Source organism: Oryzias latipes, chromosome 5 (assembly GCF_053564925.1).
Source record: "Oryzias latipes strain Hd-rR chromosome 5, Olatipes_Hd-rR_3.1".
NCBI classification, from domain to species: domain Eukaryota; kingdom Metazoa; phylum Chordata; class Actinopteri; order Beloniformes; family Adrianichthyidae; genus Oryzias; species Oryzias latipes.
The window spans coordinates 11,116,198-11,135,087 of NC_136241.1; the positions used below are offsets into that span (position 1 = coordinate 11,116,198).

Consider the following 18,890-nt stretch of genomic DNA (forward strand, 5'->3'; position numbering starts at 1 on the left):
CCTAGATAACAATGTGATCATGTGATCAAGTAATGGCTAAAAACCTTTGATTTTTTATTTTTTTGCATTTTTCATAAACAAAATTCAAATGTAAATAAATTAAGCAAACTAATTTTAAAATTGTTTTAATTCATACTGGATTTGTAAATCTCTAAATATTTTTGGTTCAGTATTAACTGGCATAATAATAAGAAGGAAGCTTAAGTTTCTAGCATTTCTACCAGCCTTAAAGCCTCCCTTCCTTTTTCAGCAATACTTAACTGCTTAAAAATGCATCTAAAAGCATGCTTTTCATGTTTTATCATAATCTTTGACCTCTACATGCTTTTTCTAGTTTAGTGGCATCAATTAAAGTGGAAGGAGGGTCATAAACATGCAGATCCCGGCCAGCAACGCTTTGTTTTCCTCCGAGTTACCACAAGCTGTCACTGTGGCTCCGCCAAAGAGACAGCCAGCAGCCTGAAAGCAACGTTTTCTACAAAAACAAGCTGCAACGAGCAATTCAGGTGTGATATTTCAAATGTTACATATCCACATTTCACTCCACAAGAACGTTGCACTCTTTGCAGTTTCATCTCTGGGATGACTGTCACATGCGCATAAACAGTGGCATCTTTCTGTGGGTTATTTGGATGGAATATTGTGAGCAGCAGAAGTGTCAAGCGAAAGGCACAGAGGGATTCATATTCTCAGGATGATGAATACTGATGATGATGATGCAAATGGAGGTGGTGAGACACAGCACACAGTTAGCCAAGAATACAGTTTTGGATGGCTATAAATCCTCTCATCTTTCTGCAGCAGGAGCTCCACCTCAACCCCAAGTCCTTTATTTATTAACCCAATAGATCTGTTATGTTTTTTACAGTTTTCCTGTGGAACAGAAAGTCGTTTCAACATTTTGACACATTTGAAGTAAAGATTTCTAGTTCTTTGATTTGAGTGATGATTTGGATTGGACTTTTTCTTATAATAAAAAAAAAAAAAAAACACTTGTTGACTGATTTTTTTTTGCGTGCATATTGACAATTTAAGCACTACTAATAAGCTTTTAAAAAAACGTTCAAGCTGACATTATTGCTATTATAACTAGTTGAGTTGCTAATATGCAAATGCGACTTCATGTATTTAATTGTGACTTTCTGCAACATTTCCAGCTCCGTCTTGTCTGACCTTAGCTTCTGTGTTTCTTGACCTCTGGAAGGTATTGTCTCTTCTGACGTGACAAAAGCTTTAGACTTGACCTGGTTCTGCTTTAGAGCTCAACTCATTAGTGCACATAATGCCAAAAAGGGAAGCATATCTGCAGCAAGAGCTTGTGTAATATGTCTCTAGTATTTTGGCCTAATGGGATTTTGAGCCATGATAAGACAGTTTTGAGGCACTTTGGTGTCCTCGCTAAAAAGTCTGAGATGAGTTTTATAAAAAATTAATATGAATATTAAAATGTATAAATGACAGTGTTTTCTTCGTTTAGCTTTAAAAACTTTTACTGCTCCAAATATAGAATACAAAGTAAAAGATAACCAAAACTTAAAAAATATATTTATGAATAAAATTACATAAAGAAGGCTCTTAAATGTCTCACTCTGATCATCTTTCGATATTTTTTAAAATGGTCCCCGCTGGTCTTTTAAATATGATTATGCTTGTGATTTTAGGCAAAAACCAAAAACTAGACATTTTTTGTAGCACATAGTTTCTGCAGAATGGCAGGAATTCATTCGCTTCTGTGTTGTGGGCGGGATCATTTGCTCAGAGTAAGCCTACCCTCACTTCCCGTCATCCCTTTGTGTACACTATCTCCTGCTAGCTTACAGCCCCTTACAACTCCAAGCTAACATTAGCGGTACAACAAAAATGGCGAGCAATATTGATGCCATCCAGCTGTACAGTTTTAAGTCAGATTCCAGCTCAGACGAGGAAAACAAAGAAATATTTGGATCTAGTCGTCTATAGGTAGATGCATCAGAAAGGAGCACAGCAGGGATCTTATGGCTCCTTGCATTTGCGACGTCACAAGTACAGCCCATTTTAAACTCCTGATTCACCACGATTTGAGTAAAGAAAATACTCTGAAATGCAATTTTAAACTTAATTTTCTTTATACTTGTCCTCCATCATGAGAACAATGCCAGAAGAACATGTTATAAACACCAGAAATCCAATTCTCATCTTTCATGCCTTCAAAAAAAAATCTAACATAGACTTGAACTTTGTTTTAGAAGAATTAGGTTACACAACTCTACATCCGCAGCCATTTAGCCCAGAGGATTATTAACAGACCTCAGGTAAAATATGAACTTGCTCAGCTTCATTCAGTCAATTTTGGAAGGAGTTACTTCAAGCCATTCTGGATTTAAAAAAAACTGAAGGTTTTTTTTAGGAAAAACATATTTTAACCTACTTTTGGGATTAAAAAAAAGACATTTTCTACAGATAGCTTGAAGTTTGAACCTAAACATAGAACATATCTTAATCATAATTCCAATAGATCCTGTAATGTTCTTAAAACAGTTTCACAAAAAAAAATCTCATATGTGTGTAAGAATATGTTTCTGTGACTCTGACCTGATGTGGCACCAGACCCAGCGATGTGGGAGGTTCATTCATTCGGTCATCACTGCTGCTGGCCACTGCATATCCCCTGGAGACAGAGAATGACAGAGACATACACATTTAACAAGATTACATTTTTACATAATGACATCAGTTATGCAGGTTTGGTGGTCTTCATGAAGCCATAATCACAAATGTTCTGCTGTGACACAAGCAGACATCTTTGAAAGTAAACTTCAACATTAAGGTCAGAAAATGATTTCTTTCCCTTCTTATTATTATTCTTTATTTTCATTATCACAAATTCCCATGCAAAGAAGTGACAGTGTGAAGGTTTTCAGAGGGTTAAGTAATTCACCTCTCTTTTCCCTCCAAATATGTCATCACTGATTCTAAACAAGCCCATACTTTTACTCATTTAATCTTTAATGCTGATAAAAAAAATGTCTTCTAATCTTACTGGTGTTTTCAGAGAATGATCAATGAAGTCAAGCCTCAACTGCATTTGCTGAAGTACAGCATCCCCAGAATGACCTTTTGTTCGAAAGAATAGGATTTCAGGGATCACTCTTCCTACCCATCCCTGTGAAGTGTTCTAATCTGAAAACATCAACTTTATCTTTTTTTTTATTGATTGCAGTCTTTTGGGGATTCAAAAGTAAACACTTTAATGGCATTTGCTTTAATTGATAATAGTTTAATGAGGTCAGATGATCCAAAACAGTTGTAAAATGAATCCCAACATGCCTCAGACTTTCTAGAGCTCAAATGCTGAAATTAAAATTCCATCAGAACACTGAAGAGAGATTCAAAGGGATACTGAGGAGTTAGGATTTAAAGGGAAGGAACACAGCAGAGAAACACACACACACGCACGCGCACACACACGCATGCGCGTACACACACACACACAGAAAAGCCAATGCAAGAAATTGAGACCTTTTTGTAAAGGAAAAAAAGATGAACAACATCTGAGCACATGGAAGCTCTCCCTCTCCTCTCCGCTCTATAAGCTTTCCATCAAGACAGAAAGAATAGCTGCGTAACAGCCTATCTTGAAAATAGCTGTCTTATCAGGCTCAGCAAGTGGTTACCTTAATATGACCTTCACTGAGAAGCATGCAGAGACAGACACACACTTACACAAAACGCTACTTTCAAAAAAGGCCTGCTGTGCACATGACTGCACACTTAACCGGCATGAAACATCTTTTTCAGGCTTTAAAGGAGGAGAAAGCAAATGTTGGAAATACAAACGAAATGCAGAGCTTTAAAGTTTACTCCACAGCAGTTTTGAGTCAAAGAAGATCAAAAAACAGGTAAAAAAAAAAAAAAAAAAAAAGTCTGCATGCTGCCAAAAACCCTCCAGTTCTCATTTGAGACAGACAAAAGCACTAGGGGCCCCTTCCTAAACTACAGGAGTATCTAACATCCATCCTATGGTGCATAGGTTTTGGAAGTTTTTACTTTCACTAAGAAATGTGTTTTTGTAAATTGTTTTAAAGGTTAACACCTTGTTTTACCTTTTTTTTTATTTTGTCTTGTTTTCTTATAGGATCTTGTCTAATTTGAAAGTCATACCTAAGCTGGGACAGGCACATAGACAGCAGTTTACAAACTCAGAAACAATTAGAAAATGAAAAGTGGGCGGGACTTAGTCTATTTTAAAAGCTCCGCTGGGTCAACTCACTTGCCAATCCAGAAACTATAATTCGTGAAACTTTGAGCCCTAATGAAAAATAAAGTCCCACAGATGTCATGACTAGAAAACAAAGCAATAAACATCAGACTACATGTGTCAAATCTTTGTAATGTGGCTGTTCATGAGAAGCTGCTCCCTTCTGACACCAGCCTCTAGTGGACTCTTGAGGTATTGCAACATTTGGAACTTGCTGGTGTTCATCTGTTTGAGCAAATGCAGCCTGAAACTAGTAACTTAGCTTCATTCCTTTGTCTTTATTTGTTTTTTATTTAAACTTTATGTATGTCATCTGGCGTTGGTTTGGTAGCCTTAAAGTACAAATTACATCAACAACTCAACATAAAAACATATTAAAGATCACAACACGTGTACGTGGGGGCCATGGGTCATGTGTTTTAACGGACGGGAGTGTAAAGGGTGAAGCGTGGGTTGGGTTTTTACTGTAATATTGCGTGTTTTCTGTTTTTAATGATAAAGCGCTTCGAGCTGCACAAAATGCATGAGAAGTGCTATTTTGTAAATAAAGTTTTATTTGATTTGATTTGAACAACAGTTACAAAGCAAAGCAATTATTAAAAAGGCAACATCAGATTTTAGAAATCTGAACACAAAAAAAAAAAGTTAAAAAAAATGTAAAAAAATAAGCAACCAATATAGGTTATAAAGAGGCATCACTGATTCGATGATGATGTTTGTTCACCTGTTTAACCGCAAGATATTTATTTAAGCTTCTGGCAGCAGCCACTCCAAAAATTTGGTGATTGCTCAAACAACTCTTTACTTTTTTTTTTCTTTCAACGTTTTGGTTTCCGGAGTTTTGTTTTAACTTCTGATATGTAACGTTTTGTTTTGTTTTGCTTTTTTAATTGTTGTGATCTTTAGTGTGCTTTTGCGTTGAGTTGACTTATTGATGTGGTGATGTGCACTTCAGGGCCCCCGTACAATTGGCCTTCTTGAAATTCAAGTAACTAAAACAAGGGCTGTGTAAATTCTTAAAAACTGCTCCAATAAAAATTGTGTTTTTAACATTTTTTGTGGTGTTTATCTAGTTATGGAGGACATATAAAAAGAAAATTAAACTTAAAATTGTATTTCTAAATGTTTCTTTATTCAAATCGTTGTAAAAAGAAATAGACGAAAAAAAGGGTGTTTTAAAAAAAAAGCTTGTAGTTTTGAAAACTCCAAGGCAAAGTTGTAATGAACCACTGCCACTCTACAGAAACTTCAATGTCCTAGAAAACAACAGTTTTATTTATTCTGGCTAAAAGCAGCATAATCATTATTTAAAGACCCCTAAGAATGCTTTTAAAATAGTTAAAAAAGGGTTAGAGTAGGACTTTAAACTATGCAATTTTTTCCCCTTTTAACTACAACTGTTGTTAGACCTTCTGCTTCTGCTTCACTCACATTTTGGTTTTTATTTAATTTTTGGGGTGTTTGGTTTGAATGCTGCTATGGTTTTCTTCGTCTCTGCAAAGCCTTTCCAGCAGCTTTTATTGCTCCCTGTTAACGAATGCATGTATAATTACATTAGTCCTTTTTCTTTTCTTTTTAATACCTCACACAATAGCACACTTACCCTTCACTGTGCTGTAACATGGACACCATGAGCTCCACAGCCAAAGCTCCAGCTATCATGGCCAGGCCTGGTCTGCTGACTGTGCACTGCTGATCCAGGGTTCGATCCCGAGTAGACTGTTGAAAAGAAAAAGAAAAAAATGGGGGACACTTTTGGCAGAAGACGCTTAATTTAAGGTTTTTGGAGCTTAAAATGTGAAACACATACTGAGTATGGTTGTAATTCTGCTTAGAAAGACCTTTTCTAACCCCTCATTTGGGCTCCATTATTAACTGCAGAGGTATTTATCAGTTGGGAACAGCTCCAGCCAACATGGATGGATATACCCATATAGCAAGTGGCTGAAAGGCTGGGCCATTAAAAAAACAACCCAAAAACACAGCACTTTATCTAATAGTGACTGCCAAATTAGGCTGTAAAGAGATTGATCAACAGCTCAGCCGAGGGGAAATTAAACCCATGAGATTAAATGAACAGGTTTCACCCATTTATAAAAACAGATCAATAAAACAAGACTTTAATCAGGAACAGAACGTGTGTACAATGTACTTATATTTCCATTACAATATTTATAGCTAATTATTAATTTATTCAACAAAATACTAATTTTAGCAGATTTGAGAGATCCAGACTGTATTTCTAACCTTTGGGATAATTTGTGACTGTGGGTGGGAAGCCAACGGCAGTCAAAGATGAAAGAAGCAAATGGCTCTGGCCTTTCACAGCTAATACGCAGCCTTCAAATCAAACTTTTGTTAATGGTACAAAGTGGAAACAAGACATAAAGGGTCAAATGAAGAATCTATGTGAGCACAGAGCATGTGGGTGGTGTGATTTTTCACAGGTGGACAGGCTGCTCTAGCCTACCCTCATCCGGAAATTATATTTAAACATAGAAATTTTTTTTTTAACCTTCAATTCTAAAATACGACGTAAACCCCTAAAAAAGAAACATCTGAAACTTTGTACAGTTTTTGGCTATACAAAACTAGAAACATGTCAGTGGTATTGAGCCTATGCCTAGAAGTTTTATAATATATGTTTAAGTTGTAATAAGTATTGTTTGTTGAATTTTTAAAGCAGAAGACATTTTGTAGCAATAATTTTACTGCAGACAACATCTTAATTTAGTTTATAAGAAAAAATAAACTTTAAAAGTCTGCCATCAGTACTTATAACTATTTTGAATCTCCATAACATCCGTTTTAGGATGCAAGAGTCGTCCTTACGTCTCCTGGTGCCACAACATCATTGCAGAAGTAACATCCCAGCTTGTCTCCTGGGATGTTGGAGAAGAGGGAGGAGCCTGGGACGCTGGGAGCTGAACCAGCTGGCGTGGACGGTGACGAAGAAGCAGACGAGCAGGAAGGGGAGGAGTCGACACCTCGACTGGCAGGAGGCTTCTTCAGACCGTGACGCATCACAACAAAAGTGTCAAAGCCCAGAGCAGCGTTCACCACCAGCTGATGAGAGAAACGGAACAATGAGAATATTACAAACAATTTTAATCCAGCTGGAGACGCTGATTGGTTCAAGCTGACATTAAATATGGATCCCTTTAGTTGATAAAATAAGCAGCAGAGAATTAAATGCTGACATTAAATGTTAGTGAAGTTTTCCCCTTATTGATGACCTCCAGTGATGAACTTCCTGTGCTGCCATCATGCTGGGTCTGACAGTTGGGGGTGTAAATCTTTTTTATGGATTTTTCTTTGTGTGGGTGTTTTCAGTTCATGTCTGCCAGTACTTTCCTTATCACACAGTCAGATTCCTTTGATGTAAACAATTGTCCAGTTAATATTTTCATCGACAGCTTATTTTCAAAGTTAATTGTTGAAAAAAAGGATTGGTGAACAACATCTATCCGGGGGGGTCGTAGAAATGAGAGAATCAGAATCTGACTGATTTTCATTGCCATCTACCATAATATTCACAGTACTAGAAATTTGCGTAGGAGCAAACCGGCACCACTGTAGGCTGCTAATGCCATAACTCCGTGTTAGCTTACGGTACTTGTTTTTGTGTTTTGGATTTGTTGCTCTCTTATCATTAACGTGTTTTGATAGATATGGACTTGTTTTTTACAAGTAATGAGTTCGGTGGCATGCCTGCTTCTTCTTTTTGGACTTTTTTCCACCACTTCGGGGTCGGGAGCGGTCTGCGGGTGGATTGTTTACATGATCAGCTGTTATCGCTTGGTAACATCAAAATGTCGCCTGAGATTGTGGAAGAGGCTGAGGAGACTGGGGTCTTTCAGAGTTTTCAGGACTCAGAAAAAGTGTTTTTTTGTTTTTTATTTTTTTATGATGGCTCTCTTCTACGACGAGGATCAACAAACTTGTGCAGAGATCTGGCTCTGTTCTGGGATGGCCCCTAGAGCAGGGGTGTCAAACATCCGGCCCGCGGGCCTTATCCGGCCCGCCAGGTGGTTTAATCCGCACATGAAGAGTAAAAATCATAAGGATGATTAAAAAAGAAAGCAAGTTTCTAGTCCATTCCTGTGGCGAGTTGTGATTTTTTTAAAGAAATAACCGAAATGTGCAATTCCGCCACTAGGGAGAGCAAAGGAAAGGAATAACAGTTGAAACAGCATATCTCTGCAAGTGCCAAAAGCGAAACATAACAGCTCTGCGTCTGGGTAGGATGCACCTTGGTTCCCTATGAGCCGTACCGCTGTTATCTTGCTATAAGGATGATCAGTAGCGACACCCTAATGACCTAAATGTTGTCAAACGTGAAGTGGAGTCAAGAGCCTTCCAGGAAAAATGGACAGAGTTTTTTCTTTCTTTCACGAAGCTGAATGCAAAACCAAAATGCTTTGTATGTCATCAACATCGCAGTGCTCAAAGAATGTGACATTCAGCACCACTAAGAGACTTACCTTAAAGAAAAGTTTCTGGATTGCTTTAGTGTCAGATGTAAAATATTCAGTCTGTATTAATTTGAATAGACCAACTTTTCTTTAATTGAAATTAATCTTATTTGAGATCCATTGGCCCCAAGTGATTAGGCTACTATGTTGATTGAGGCATTTTTTCCAACTGAGTAAAAAACTAAAACAAAGCTGTTATTTTGCTTTTATGTTACTGGTCCGGCCCACTTGAGATTAGACGGGTTAAATGTGGCCCCCCGAACCAAAATGAGTTTGACACCCCTGCCCTAGAGTCTGAGACCGTGGTAGCTGAGAGGAGGATGTAATGAAAACAGGAAAATATCATCATGGACTATCCTCTTCATCATCATCATCCTCTGCATGAAAGCATGGGTGCACTGAGGAGCTCCTTGAAAGACTTGTGCAACAAGGAGCATTTTCACAGATCTGTCCTTCTGTCAGCAATAAGCCTCTACAACACCTCGTAGACGCTGGACAATAACTATTGTTGTCATTAATTTTTAAGTGTATTTTTGGTGTTGTTTACTATCTATCTGCTGTTTTTAATGGAGCTATTGTAACAAGGTCATTTGAATTCCTTATTGGGATCAATAAATTTTTATTCGATTGTACAATCAGAACGCCCAAAGAGTCAATAAATCCAAGGAATAGTGTGGAGTTAAAATATAAAGTGACTGGATAGGTAAAGAAAAAAAAAGAACCCCGGGAAGATGTTTCCTAGCAACTATAAAAGAATTAACAAGTTTACAAAGCCTTGAAAAAGTATTCACCCCCTTGAATGTTTGTCCCTTCTGTTGCTTTCATAAATCACTCATGGTCAATACAATTTGTCTTTACTCAAACAAAAATTTACTAGAAAAAAACCTTCAATGTTGATGTGAAAACAGAATTCTAAAAAGTAATGTCAATGAAACAAAAATATAAAAAATGAAATAGAGTTCTTTGCATAATTATTTAACCCCTTCAAGTCTCGCTGGAAAATAAATCTCCTCCCGTTGTAGTCTTCTTGCAGACCGTAAGATATTGTCCACCAAGATTTCAGTGTATTTTGCAGCTTTCATTCTGCTCTCTATCATTACAAGCCTTCCAGAGCTTGCTGCTGTGAAACATCCCCACAGCATGATGCTGCCACCACCATGCTTCACAGTGGGGATGGTGTATTTTTGATGATGTATAGTGTTTGTTTTCCACCAAGCAAATCGTCTTGTCTGATGGCCAAAAAGCTAAATATTGCTCTCATCAGACCAAAGAATCTTCTTCCACTTGATCATGGAGTCTTCCACTAGTCCAGCTCTAATATGTAATTTCCTCAACAGTGGCTTTCTCTTTACCACTCTCCTAAAAAGCTTTGACCGGTGAAGAACCTGGGCAGCCGTTGCTACATGAACAGACTCTCCCGTCTCAGCAGCTGAAGCTTGTAACTCCTTCAAAGTAGTTGTAGGGTTCTTCGGTGGCTTCTCTCACAAGTCTCCTACTTGCACGGTCACTCAGTTTATGAGGGCAGCCTGATTTAAGCAGATTCACACATGTGCCATATTTCCTCCATTTCTTAATGATTGATTTCACTGAACTCCGGAGGATGTTCAATGCCTTAGACATTTTTTGGTATCCATGGTGTTTTATAACTCGGTCAATTGGGACACACCTACACCACTCAGATGATCTTCATTCTACTAATTGTGAGACTATTGGCACTAATGGGATGGATTTCTATAGAATTAGACCATTCAAATTAAAAGAGGGTTAATAATTATGCGAACACTATTTCATTTCATACTTTTTTTTCAATGACATGACTTTGTAGAAATCGTTTTGCACATAAACATTGTTTTTTTTTCTTGTAAATTTATGTGTGAGAAAAGACAAATTTCATTGACCATGAGTGATTTATGAAAGCAACAAAAAGGACAAACATCAAAGGAAGTGAATGCTTTTGCAAGGTACTGTAGATTGAAAGAAAACATTTACCGGTAAGTTAGTGCTACATTATCAGTATTAACACCCTGGACCCAAAGTGCAAGAATAAATATTTCTTTTACCTTTATTCCTTATTTCTCTTCTTTTATTGTTTTATTTAATTTAATCAATAATTGCTTTGAGCCAGAGTATTTCTAGAGACAACCCCAAGCTTTGCCAAACCAAACACGAAGCTATCCGATCTGATTTCCAGGCACACGACAGGACTTCGAAAAGAAGGCCTAGAGACAGGTATGACGAATGTTCACACCTGCAGTGAAACAGAACATGCAGATGGGCCCTGTGACCTGGAGATGCGACACCTTAACAGTCTAAAGTAATTTCTTTCCCCCTTGTTTCTTTTAAAGACTTCAGTGCCAATATATTCAAGATTTTCAAGAATAAAACTCACTCAGGTCAAAGGGGTCAGCCTTCGAACAATGCAAAGCCTCCTCAGAACTGAATTTTAATACCTTGTTTTCCTTTTAAAACTTTACCCTGCTGACTCTGAATGAGTTTTCTAAAGAATAAAATGTTGGATCGAACTTGATTTTTCTCCCCTCTAACCTTGAACTTCTGTTTATTTTTCAGGATGTGCTCTGTAGGGGTGAGCACAGGCACTCATATATGAATGTAATTTTTTTCTCAGAGCCCTTGAGGACACCTTTTATTCTACTTCCTGGTGGAACTAAAATTATTTTGTCAAAAAACAGGAAGTGGATCTTATTGATAAGCCTCAACTTCTAAATTGGTCATAGCCTCTTACTTTCAAATACCGATTTCAACATAAAAATGTATCAAAACTAGTGCAGCACTCAAAATTTCAAGGCTTAAGGATGTTTAGAGATCATTAAAGCCTGTGTTAGGACACAGTAAAAAGCTTTGATCGAATGTTTCTAGCTAAATAATGAGCTGATGTTTTTAGCGATGACTTCTCGTCTGTTTCGGTCTTCCTCCATTTCTGTGCTTGAAATTTAACTTGCCCCCTGATCCGTTGGTGCATCTGCTTTTCTGTGCTGGGCAGTGGATCAATCAGAGTTTTTTTTTGTTGCTGAAAACAGCTGCTTCCTGGGGATGCAGCATGGTGGCAGGTCAATGCCCGGCAAAACTCACAATACCAACTGATGAGCTAAAAGTAGCTAAAAACCCATTACAAAGCATTAGGGTAATTTGCCAGTCATACTTCATAGCAGGTGTCCACTTTTGAATTGCATGTCATTACGTCAGTAATCATTGGATTTAAATATCATAAGTGGAGCCCTAATTGGCCACAGCCCCCATCGTGAATGGCTGGTGTAGTCATTCTACGGCTCTTCTTCTTTTTTCTTCCTACCTTCCTCTTGCTGGCGGCGATCACTGTAGGCAGCCATCGGCTCTCCCTGGTGTCCATAAGCAAGAAAACTACATCATGCTCTGAAATGAGTTTCTCCAGCTGCTCCACATCCATTTGGGCCAGAGAAAGAGTGGCCTGTGAGAAATTCACTGGGTGGCCGGGCATCGGGATGCTCATATTGTAACCCTTTGCATTCTGCAAGTACAAGACAATAACAAACACTGTCAAAGAAAGCAGAGAGGATGAGACAATACAATATACTGCAAGTGTTAGATTTACCCTGCTACAATGGAGTATTAGGGCCACCATAAACATAAAATAAATATATATATATATGACATGACTTTGTAGAAATCTTTTTGCACATAAACATTGTTTTTTTTTCTTGTAAATTTATGTGTTGTTAAATTTAGACTTTTTTTCTCATACTTGTATGACTTTATTTTTGTAAAGCTTTGACTTTGTGATTGTTTTATATATATATATTGTTTTATATATATATATATATTGTTTTTATATATATATATATATATATATATATATATATATATATATATATATATATATATATATATATATATATATATATATATATATATATATATATATATATATATATATATATGTTATATATATGTTATATATATAACAATCACAAAGTCAAAGCTTTACAAAAATAAAGTCATACAAATATGAGAAAAAAAGTCTAAATTTAACAAGAACAAACGTATGGAATTATAAGTTAAAAAGTGGATATTTTACAATAATAACGTTATCATTTCTTTGGTTATACATTGAGAATTTATGAGAATAAAGTCATAAGTTTATGAGACAAAAGACTTCACCAAGAAAAATATTTAAAAAAAAACCAATCTGTTTCAGTTTGAGCGACGTAAAGCGCATCGTAGACGGCTACTTCAACATTGGTTTCACAAATGACGAATGGAGTCTTTTAATGAGTCAACATAATGTAATTGTAAGTATAAAGACATTGAAACAAATTTGCAGGAAACTGGGCCCCTTCAGTAAAAGGTTCTTGGTCCACAGGGACTGGATTTCTGACGGATGCACCGTTTACTCTGTCAGCAGTGTAGTTGAAGAAGTCCAAATGCATTATGGCCCATGGATTTCTATGGTAAACTGCAGCCTTGTGGCATCACCATAAATGGATGCATTTTGTCAGCACTTAATGTGGATGGAGGCTCACACAACCAGCTTTATTTTTGACAAAGCATGACTCCTTGTAAAATTAATACTCTTTTCTCATAGTTTTACAAGTCTATTCTTATAAACTTTTGACTTTTTACATACTTTTACGGCTTTATTCTCATAAATCATTTTTTTCCTGTCATGGTGGCAAACAAATCAGTCAATACATGATTTTACTAATTGTGCAGTTTTAAAATCACTTTTTTTTTCTCTTCAAGCAAACAATTCTGCCCTTTGTTATGATGATTAAACCCTTTTACATGTGTCCATTCTTCTTTGCAGTCTTTCAGGTTTGTTAGGGTGTTTGGAGATAAACACCAAATCATTGCCTTCCTTCTTCCAGATGAAATTACAATTAGTGGCACGCAGCATGTGATGCAACTTGCAAAAAACATTACTGCAGGTAATCAAAAACCTTCTAATGTTGCCGTTTCTATGTAATTTCTCACAATAACAATTCTGGACTAGCTGCATGAATAAAGGTTCAAAGAACTGAGCGACTGTAGATTTATATTGTTTCTACTCAATTACCAGTAAATAAAAAATGTTACAAATATTAACAGAAAGAAAAACTGAAAGGTTTCAGACCATAAAACATGTTTAGATTTAAAATATATTTCTACTGATCATAGTTATGAAAGGAAATACAAATTAAACAGAGATAATGTGAATTAAATAAAAAATAAAGTGATTTACTTTTCTTTGCAAATATTATTAAAACTATATTCATTTGCCTTTGATATTAGGAATACAACTATCACTTTCATCACCTATATAAGAGTGTAAGACACTTAAAGCAAAAATTAGGAATGGTATAAATAATTTAGAACTGATATGAATGTTAGTTAAGCAAAACACGGAACTTGTTTAGTGAATAGTTTCAGATTTCTGTTGGATTCAGACAAAAATGTCTGCAAAAATACGGGCCATGTCAGCCACAGCCTTCAGTACAAGAACACACCAATCTGCTAAAGCCCTTAACTTACCAGTTAAATTGAACGGTTAAAAGCCCTGACCAAATGCAAACGTCTGTCTGTGTAAAGGACTGGACATGTGAGTGAGGAAATGACTACGTCAAGAGTAATTTCAAGAGGAAGGACAGAAAAGGGCAAAGATGAAGAGTGAGATTTTAAATCGACAGTGGCTCTTTAACGGGAGTGGAGCATCTTTCTCCTTGGCTCTCTTTTTCAAGAGTGGGAGCTGCTAACCAACTCCTGAATTTACGTTTCACTTTGACGCAGTTGTTGCTAAGCAGTAAGGGGGCGGAATTCACACCGTCGAGATGGTAATAAAGCTACCAATTAGTAAAACAAACATCTGTGACCTGTAGCCTAAAAAGGGGAACCAAAAGATATTCTATTGTTCATTTTCAGGGAAGAAAAAACACATTTCATAATGATGCAGCACTGCCACTGACCTGCAAGCCCTTGAAGCTAAAGATTTTTCAAGAGAGTGAAAGAACCTGGTGCCAGAACTTCCCGCAACCCTATAAATGTCAGATGGCAGCACTTGTCCACAGACAAAATACGAAATATGCTGACCTTCTCAACTAAGCGACCTCTTCTGAACCGCATTCTCCGAGTTCAATTAATGCATTTCTGTGGTTTCACCACCTGATGCCCTTGTGTTAGTGGAAAAGCAGCAGGAAAAGGAACAGCAGGTGCACACCCACACTAAGAGAACGGAGAGAAGTGTGAGCAGCTGGAGCGTCTGGACATGTAATAACAGCAGCACACGACCTTCCACCAGTTTGAAACCTACGTTCTGTAACTTTCCATTTTCCTCCCAGAAGAATAAGGAAAAAGAGAAAAACAATGAGCAGCTACCAAATGAAAAATGGATATCAAGACATTTTCATCCCACCTATTTGTGTGTGCAACCGTGCATTGTGTGAAGCGTGTGACATTGTGTATTCTTGTCTTCCACACTTCAATCTAAATGCAACAATTCCCCTTAACAGAAGGGAGAGGAAAAAATGTATGGAAAAGACCAAGATACAAAAAAGGTTTGAAGTCAAAATCAGAGGAAAATAAAATCCAATGGTTGAGACAAGCGGTCAGAAAGTGATAGAAGAGACAACCGAGCAAAAAAAAGCTGCACAATGTACCGCAAATTTATGGTTATCGCAATATCCAGCTCTGCAAAATGCATATCGCAAAAGACGGTGAATATCGCAATAAATCATAAACCCAAAATGTGTTAAAACAATCTTATGGCAGCTTGAAGCATTTAACGCATCAAATAAATCCCTTTATGTTTTGACCAATCAGATGGACGCCTACCCATTGTTTACCAATCAGATGGAGGCCTATTATGTTAGACGATTGTCACCTATGTCGATGAGGGTCATTTGGAGTATAATTTTTAAACTGTTGCAATGAAATGGGAATTATGTTTTTGCTTATTTTTCTATTTGTTTATGTACCGCAAATTATATCGTTATTGCCATATTGATCACTTATATCGCATATCGCAAGTTTTCCTCATATCGTGCAGCCCTAGTTTGGATCATGCCTTTTTTATTCTAATGGTTGGGTCACATTGATATTAAAATATTATTCTACAATGCAACGTACTTCCTGGTTTTTACTTTACCTTTGATCCAACTGAGTAGCATTTAATAATAAATCTACATTTATTGAGGCTTATTCTGTTAAACTGTCAACATTCAACATCCAGATGTTTGAGATTCTTGCCTGTAAATGAAATGACGAGCAGAACAATAGAGGTTCACAATAAGTGTAAATGAAAACTGGACTGAGTGACCCCACCCCTGTCGCATTCCCAACAGGAAGTGCCTGCTGGCTCCAAGAAGCCAATAGCCATCACTGTCATTCTATTGGTCAGAATAACCATTCTTCCCCTTATAGCTTTTCTTTTAAATACGTTCTTACCAATTAGGAGGGTAATGATTTGTTTTTACAGCAATTCAATTTATATCATAGTCTATGGTTGACAATACAATTCATAGTGGATATTGGTTCATTTTGAACGATCTGATTCTCTGACTTCAAATCGATCCAGGACATCTTTGGCCAAAAGTTCAACCACTGTGACTCAGAAATAAATACCTGGGTACTGCGAGAAAAACTCGCGATTTACGATACTGCTGATCACTATTGCTATGACGATATAACTTGCGATCAATGCCAAGATAACAAAACAACCACAAAAATTTCCATTTGACTGCAAGAGTTTAAATTAAATAAGAGTCAACAAAGCTTACCGGTAAATTATACTGCAAATGACCCACGTTTACATAGGAGGCGAACATCTAACAAAAAAAGGGCTCCTTCTGATTGGTCAATGATGTAAAGGAGTCTACCTGAAATGATGACTTGATCATTTTTTGCTGCCATCTCGTGTGCTGTCTGCTGTCATGCACTTGGTTGTTTTTACATTTTAGTGAAATAACTTTACCATGTCTTAGTCCAAATGGTATTTTCCAAGATTGATTACAGATCAATTCATTTCTTTTTAAAAGGATTTGATAATGGTATAGGTCGATTCAACCTGCCTCAGACAGGGATGTCTGGTTGGAGTAAAAATCAACTCATTGACTAAGTTGATTCATCGTCTCACTCCTATTGCAAATCCTAATTAAGACCACAAGTTTTCTCACTTTTTCCACGTATATTTACATGACCAATTTTCATCTGTGCATCAATATGCGAAAATGTGGATATGTAGATAGTGGCTGTGTGACACGGCCTTTGCTGATGATGTCTGGCTCCAAGATGGCAGCATCTGTACATAAATAAATAGCGACTTCATTTGATTGGAGCTGGAATCTAAACTTAGCCGTTTTCTATTGGTGACGTGTCACTCACTCACTCCAGTTCTCTTATACAGTCAGTTCAAAGTTTAAAAATCACTGAGCTACCTAAAATAACTGTGAACTGTGTTTAACTGTAAAATGTGTTTACGCTAGAAATAAAACCTATCGGTAAACATTTTACTGGTTGACATGGAGGCTTCAGCCAGACAGAGTAACGATCAGTAAGCTTCAAATGTGCCGCTGTTTAAGTTTGATTGTATTTAAAAATGAAGACGTTTCCTTTTACTTGACATATTTAACTAAGCTAAACCATAAAAGTCCAATCTTGACCTCTGTTTACAGTAAGAAACCGAACATTCTTGTAGCAGAGGAGACAAACTAGTGAATGTCTCCTATTAATCCATAAACAAAAAGAAAATCGACCAACAGCCACTACCCCACATATCCTTAGTCTTTTGCTGCTGCAACCTATGAAGCTTCTACCTTAAAGAAATAGTCACAGGAGTCACGGACGGGTAACTAAAGCTACTGTAAGTGCCAGTTACTGCACCTGCAAGAGACTCAAAATAGCTCTGACTGGTTGTTTGCTCTGTGGCGTGATGGAACAAAAAAATGGGTCGAAAACATATTTTTCTGACAGTTCAAACCTTCCCCGGCTATTATTAGAGAGGTTGGAAGAAAAAAGGGAAATAAAGTGGAATATTCAGCACCAGTTGTGAGTTGGGAGAGGCTTCTATGATGAATCTACTCAGAAGAAAACACACAGGAGTTTTGAGAACCAGGATGCAGTAAAATAGCAACCTTTCCAGCAAATTCTCAGCCAGGAATACAGGATCCTACAGCAGACTCACATCTATGAATACTAAAAACGGCTCACAGGTGTAGTCCCATTAGTGTTATTAAAAATACGCACTCAGTCTACACATTTCCAAGTGGCCTAATAATGACTAAGCTTTATCGTAGAATATCTGAGCCCCGCTTTGAATGACTGGCTACTTTTTCAATTGCTAATATAACAAACTATCTTCTCCAGAGAATTTACTCATTAATTAGTAAAGTAATGAAACCAGCAGCATTAATATGCAGATAACAGATTCTCGTTTTCTCCCAGGCTTGGCTATCAAATTTCAAACATGAGCATTTGAATAGGAACAAAGCTTTCACTGATGGGGGATCAAGCCAAAAAGAGGTACAGTTTTTTAATGTTCCCTTTCTTTTTTTTTTAAAGGAGAAATATTGGCAAAACCCACAACTTTCACGACAAAATCAACTATTTCCCTTAGATTCAGTATTTTTTGGAAGCTTAATATGGAACTCACAACACCGGGAAAGATTTTGGAAAGACGCTCAGCTGCTGCGGTGGCTTTGGACTTTCCTCCTCCAAGACAATCCTCAAACTCGTACAGCGGCTGGCGGACAGGATTGGAGTAGGAGATCTTTGCGTTGTCCACAAATGTGATGTGTCTCACGCCCCATCCCTGCCGAGACAAAGGCAAAATCAGCCCAAGACGCCTTCAATTACTACGTTTTCTTTAGACACCAACTACAATTTGTAAGTCTGAACACAGATGTCAACATCATTGTGTGCAAAGTGTATAGAAAGAAACTGTAAACAATTTAAAGATCAAAAATTACATTTTTGGTGTTTTTAACTTGTTATTGTGGCATGTTTGATGATGGGGGACATATGTAAAGAAAATTAAACTAAAAAGTGCATTTCTGAGTATTTCTTGATAATGACGCAGAAAGTAAGCCAGGCAGGCCATAAGCTCTCTCCGCTCTGCAGAAACTATGTCCTAGGTTTTTGCTTTTTTTAGCCTAAAATGGCATTATTATAATTAAAAGACCACTGGAAGCTTTTGCAATAGATCAAACGATGAT

The 18,890-nt window shown here is 37.1% G+C and overlaps 1 protein-coding gene across 1 annotated transcript in view; it reads right to left on the reverse strand.

Moving 5' to 3' along the window:
• The window catches only part of atg7 (ATG7 autophagy related 7 homolog (S. cerevisiae)), an 85,243-nt gene that overhangs the window by 43,390 nt on the left and 22,963 nt on the right, over positions 1-18,890 (reverse strand). The window contains exons 12-16 of the mRNA XM_004068648.5: positions 18,329-18,487; positions 12,023-12,217; positions 7,070-7,303; positions 5,841-5,956; positions 2,572-2,647 (exon numbers count right to left, since the gene is read on the reverse strand). Of these exons, the coding sequence (XP_004068696.1) occupies positions 2,572-2,647; positions 5,841-5,956; positions 7,070-7,303; positions 12,023-12,217; positions 18,329-18,487 (780 nt within the window). The remainder of the gene's footprint in view (positions 1-2,571; positions 2,648-5,840; positions 5,957-7,069; positions 7,304-12,022; positions 12,218-18,328; positions 18,488-18,890) is intronic.